This window comes from Brassica napus, chromosome A7 (genome assembly GCF_020379485.1).
Source record: "Brassica napus cultivar Da-Ae chromosome A7, Da-Ae, whole genome shotgun sequence".
Taxonomy (NCBI): Eukaryota; Viridiplantae; Streptophyta; class Magnoliopsida; order Brassicales; family Brassicaceae; genus Brassica; species Brassica napus.
Genome location: NC_063440.1, coordinates 23353828 through 23359403, shown reverse-complemented (window position 1 = coordinate 23359403; position 5576 = coordinate 23353828). Strand labels below are relative to the sequence as shown.

At 39.5% G+C, this 5576-nt stretch overlaps 1 protein-coding gene across 1 annotated transcript; it reads left to right on the top strand.

The window, feature by feature from the left end:
* Nucleotides 1-1080: 1080 nt before the first annotated feature.
* LOC106354019 (alpha-xylosidase 1-like) lies at nucleotides 1081-5106 on the top strand. Its single transcript, XM_048736034.1, has 3 exons — nucleotides 1081-1367; nucleotides 1455-2131; nucleotides 3019-5106. The coding sequence occupies exons 1-3, from the start codon at nucleotides 1153-1155 to the stop codon at nucleotides 4905-4907; spliced, it is 2781 nt and encodes a 926-aa protein (XP_048591991.1). The 5' UTR covers nucleotides 1081-1152; the 3' UTR covers nucleotides 4908-5106.
* The last annotated feature ends 470 nt before the right edge of the window (nucleotides 5107-5576 follow it).

The following is a 5576-nucleotide window of genomic DNA, read 5'->3' as shown; positions in this document are numbered from 1 at the left end:
GGAGGTAAACAGGTAGTCTTTTTGCTATTCTGTAAGAGCTGGGAGATTGTGGTGCTGGTATTAGGTGATGGTTTCAGATTCGCTGGGAGCAGGTTCCATACCCTTGAAGCAAAAGGACAGTTTAGGAGCACATGTAGGATTGTCTCCGGTGCCCCGCAACGCTTGCAGGCCCCGTCCACCATAATACCACGTGCAAGAAGGTTTGATCCCACTGAAAGAGCATTATTTCCAATTCTCCAGAGAAGATGTTTAGTCTTGGGAGAGGTAGCCACATTCCACACATATTGGTTCCAGTTGAAAGCCTGATCACGAGGAGGTGTGGCATTTAGCTTGGAGAGAGCATACCCTGTCTTAGTTGAGTAATCACCCAACCGCTCTGGGAGCCACACCCTGGTATCCACCATTCCAAAAGAGCTCGGGTTTAAACTAAGTATGTCCTGCTCATGGTGAGGTAAGTGCAAACGAATAGCTGAGATGTTCCACGAGGTGGAGTTTGGTAAAAACAAGTCTTGAACCTAATTATAACTAGCTTAAATTATTATATTGTGATGAAAATCAACAAAGTGTTGTTGTCTTGTTGTAGAAATTTTAGAAATTATTATCATTTTTATAATATTCTAGAATTTTGATAAGCTCATTGTGGGTGAACTGTTTTCTTGTTTAATAAACTATCAATTAATATAGCTAGTGATCTAATTGTTTTTGAAGTGAATAACTAATCCAATCGCTAGAGCATTGTGAAGATTAATAAGTGCAAGAACAAGATAATGAGTTTTCAACTGAGTGTAGACAAAGATCAGCATCCAAAACTAATTAGTTCCTTGTGTTTTAACCACTTTGTACTTCCAAGAAAATAATCACCAATCTAGGATCCATATCAAAAATATATTTAAATTATTCCCAAAAGAGTGGTGAAAAGCATCTAACATTCTAAGCTTTTTTTTTCTAAGCTTATTCAAAAGTCAAAACGAAAGAAAACTATTTTTTATATTTATAAAATAAATCAAAAACGGATAAACATTTTCTTCTACTATATTTTTTTAGCACACCTACTATTTATATCCCCTCGTTTAGTGTTTCACTAACTTATCAAGAGCTTCTTTATTAGAGGGTCTCTCTCTGTTCTACAATATACACACTACACTATAGGCCATGGTCACTTCAAAAATAGTTTTTTCATCCCTCTCTCTTCTTGTGGCTTTAATCCTCTGTTTCTCACCCATCCACTGCTCCAACACCATCGGCAAAGGCTACCGTTTGATCTCAATCGAAGAATCTCCAGACGGTGGATTCATCGGCTATCTCCAAGTCAAACAGAAGAACAAAATCTACGGCTCAGACATCACCACCCTCCGCCTCTACGTCAAGTAAGTAGCACTAGCACCACTCTCTTAATCCTCTACTTCGCACCCTACACTACCTCCTCGATTTCTAACCGTTGGATTCTCTCACAGACACGAGACCGATACTCGCCTCCGCGTTCACATCACAGACGCCAAGAAACAACGATGGGAGGTCCCCTACAACCTCCTCCCCCGCGAACAGCCGCCGCCGGTGGGGAAAGTGATCGGAAAATCAAGAAAATCTCCTATCACGGTCCAAGAACTCTCCGGCTCCGAGCTCATCTTCAGCTACAAAACAGACCCGTTCAGCTTCGCCGTGAAACGCAAATCCAACGGCCAAACGCTCTTCAACACAAGCTCAAACTCAGCTTTTGGCGAGATGGTGTTCAAGGACCAGTACCTCGAGATCTCAACCTCGTTACCAAAAGACGCGTCCATATACGGACTAGGCGAAAACTCGCAAGCCAACGGGATCAAGCTCGTCCCTAACGAGCCTTATACGCTCTACACGGAGGATGTGTCGGCTATTAACCTCAACACTGATCTTTACGGTTCGCATCCGGTTTACATGGATTTGAGGAACGTTGGAGGTAAACCGTACGCTCATGCGGTTCTGCTTCTTAATAGTAATGGTATGGATGTGTTCTATAGAGGAACGTCTTTGACTTATAAAGTTATTGGAGGAGTCTTTGATTTTTACTTCGTCGCCGGACCATCGCCGCTGGACGTCGTTGATCAGTACACTTCGTTAATCGGACGGCCAGCTCCCATGCCGTACTGGTCTCTAGGTAAAAACATTTATTGCTCTGTTTCTCCTTTGTGTTTAAGTTTAATATATTTTTTTGGTAGTTAAATAATATTAAAAGATGATATTTTTGTTTTATAGGATTATTTATTAATTATACCAAATAATATATTATGCTATAAATGAGTATTATAAGTTTTGTTATAAGCTTCCGTTAAGAAAAAAGTTCTATTATAACTTTAATCTATATAAATAGACATCTAATAAATAAAGATTTAATATATTTATTTATATAATTTTGATTTCTGATTTAGGCGTTGTAGCCGTTATTTTTTGCTTGGGCTTTAATGCACACATTTATGTATCATTTGCTAAAGTTCTGTAGTAAAACAAAATTAAAAGATGATTTTGTTTTATAGGATTAATGATTAATGATTATGTTTCTCAAAATAGATTTGCGTATCAGTTGCTTTGCTAATGAGAATCTATTAGATTTATGTTCTGTAGTAAAAGAAGATCTGGTTTTTAAACCAGAACTAAGTGTTGAATAGTCTTGTAATAATTGACACATGTAGTGATGGAGTTCACAGTAAAGAGGATTTGATCTTTCTCCGACACAGCTTTTAGAAAGGTTACCCTTTTTGTGGGATATGTTGTAGAATAAATGGAGGTCGCTTTCTAATTATGGGTTTTAAATAGTAAAAGATAAAGAAGAACGTGAAGACGTGTTCTTTTGCATTCCTCTTTTGTTAAATGTTGATCCTCGCAATTTTTAATTGGTCCCTAAATGGTCTTGATATTGGTCCATGGTGGCCACTGGACCACGGTTCTATCATTGAGTTGACATTAAAGAAGAAGCAAATCTTGGTTTCGGCCATGTGACATATTTATTACAGCAAATCTTTGATTTGATTTTATATTGTGTCGTAGGATTTCACCAATGTAGATGGGGATACCGTAACTTATCAGTTATTGAAGACGTGGTGGACAGTTACCAAAAGGCTAAGATCCCTCTTGATGTGATTTGGAACGATGATGATCACATGGATGCCAAAAAAGACTTCACGTTGAGTCCCATAAGCTACCCTCGTGCCAAGCTATTAAACTTCTTAGACAGAATCCACAAGATGGGCATGAAGTATGTGGTCATCAACGATCCCGGTATTGGTGTCAACTCCAGCTACGGTGTATACCAACGTGGTATGGCCAATGACGTGTTCATCAAGTACGAAGGAAAGCCTTTCTTGGCCCAAGTATGGCCCGGTGCAGTCCACTTTCCTGATTTCCTTAACCCTAAGACTGTTTCTTGGTGGGGTGAAGAAATCCGCCGATTCCATGAACTAGCCCCTATAGATGGTCTATGGATCGACATGAACGAGGTATCAAACTTTTGCTCTGGACTATGCACAATCCCTAAAGGGAAGAAGTGTCCTACCGGAGAAGGACCTGGTTGGATTTGTTGCTTGGACTGCAAGAATATAACAAAGACGAGATGGGATGATCCGCCTTACAAGATCAACGCTACTGGAGTTCAAGCTCCCATCGGTTTCAAGACCATTGCAACGAGTGCTTTACATTACAACGGTGTAAGAGAGTATGACGCTCATAGTATCTACGGATTCTCCGAGACCGTTGCCACACACAAGGGTTTACTCTCTATCGAAGGGAAACGTCCTTTCATTTTGTCCCGGTCTACTTTTGTTGGTTCCGGTAAATACGCTGCTCACTGGACCGGAGATAACCAAGGAACGTGGCAGAGCTTGCAAGTGTCTATTTCAACGATGTTGAACTTCGGAATCTTCGGTGTTCCTATGGTTGGTTCAGACATTTGTGGGTTTTACCCTCAACCAACAGAGGAACTCTGTAACCGTTGGATCGAAGTAGGCGCGTTCTATCCTTTTTCAAGAGACCACGCTAACTACTACTCTCCACGACAAGAGCTTTACCAATGGGACACGGTTGCTGAATCAGCACGTAACGCTCTTGGTATGAGATACAAGATCCTTCCTTACCTCTACACTCTCAACTACGAAGCTCACATGACCGGTGCACCAATCGCTAGACCGCTCTTCTTCTCTTTCCCTGAGTACACCGAGTGTTACGGCTCGAGCCGACAGTTCTTGCTTGGAAGCGGTTTAATGATATCTCCGGTTCTCGAACAAGGCAAAACAGAAGTAGAAGCTCTGTTCCCGCCGGGTTCTTGGTACCACATGTTCGACATGACACAAGCCGTTGTGTCCAAGAAAGGGAAGCGCGTGACTCTCCCTGCTCCGTTGAACTTCGTGAACGTTCATCTCTACCAGAACACTATATTACCTATGCAACAAGGAGGGTTGATTTCTAAAGAAGCGAGAACGACGCCGTTTAGTCTCGTTATTACGTTCCCGGCTGGTGCTTCTGAGGGGTACGCGAAGGGTAAGCTTTATCTAGACGAGGACGAGCTCCCGGAGATGAAGCTAGGAAACGGACAGTCTACTTACGTTGACTTCTACGCTTCGGTCGGAAACGGAACTGTGAAGATGTGGTCGGAAGTGAAGGAAGGGAAGTTTGCGTTGAGCAAAGGATGGGTGATTGAGAAGGTTAGTGTTTTGGGACTTAGAGGAGGAGGAGGACAAGCTTCTGAGATTGTGATCAATGGAAGTCCCGTTTCAAACGAGGGGAAGAAGGTTGAGGTCAACTTGAAGGAGCATACGTATGTGGTTGGGTTGGAAGAGGAAGGAGAGAACAAGAGTGTGATGGTTGAAGTTAGAGGACTTGAGATGCTAGTGGGTAAAGACTTCAACATGTCCTGGAAAATGAGTCTTAATGGTGCTAATTAATTTGCATGTGAGAGTTTGATAAAATTATTGTAGAAGAGAATGAGATTTAATTGAAAAAATAAAAAAGTATGCTCATTCTTCTTCTTGTTGCGGATAATAAAAAAAAATAGAGGTTTGGTTTTAGATTGTCTCTTTGTCTTTTATTAGATGTTAGTCTGAATAAAAAGTTGCAAGTGAAAGTATGATTTGGTTTCTTGAATTGCTTACCTTTTTCATTTAAACAGTAAATATTTAAGGGAAAAAGGAGAAACCTTTCTTAACAATAAAATACTATTATTTTCATATAATTATAGAAACAGTTAAGATTTAAGCATTTCAAAATTAAACTAACCAAAAAGTTATTTCTGAAATTTTTGTACTCTCATTTTGATATGTCATATTAAAAATGAGGGTTTTTTCTAAAAACTCTTGAATAAAATATTTTTGAAAAATATCTTAAAATATTTATGAAAACATTTCTGATACATATTTATTTATTAGTAATCTAGTTTTTGATTAAGTATAAATTTAGTTAAATAACTAAAAATACAATAAAATAGTAATATTATTAGACTGAAAATGGTAATGTTCTCATAATGGATAAGTTTCGTGAATTCCAAGTATCTCATTGGACCATAATATATGTTTTACCGAAGATGTGGTTTTACAAAATCGAAGCACACAATTGAG

Bases quoted from the DNA above. Each gene is read 5' to 3' on its own strand.
- LOC106354019 (XM_048736034.1), top strand. From the start codon at position 1,153: ATGGTCACTTCAAAAATAGTTTTTTCATCCCTCTCTCTTCTTGTGGCT. The intron at 1,368-1,454 runs GTAAGTAGCACT...ATTCTCTCACAG, and splicing joins ACCCTCCGCCTCTACGTCAA to ACACGAGACCGATACTCGCC. The intron at 2,132-3,018 runs GTAAAAACATTT...ATTGTGTCGTAG, and splicing joins CATGCCGTACTGGTCTCTAG to GATTTCACCAATGTAGATGG.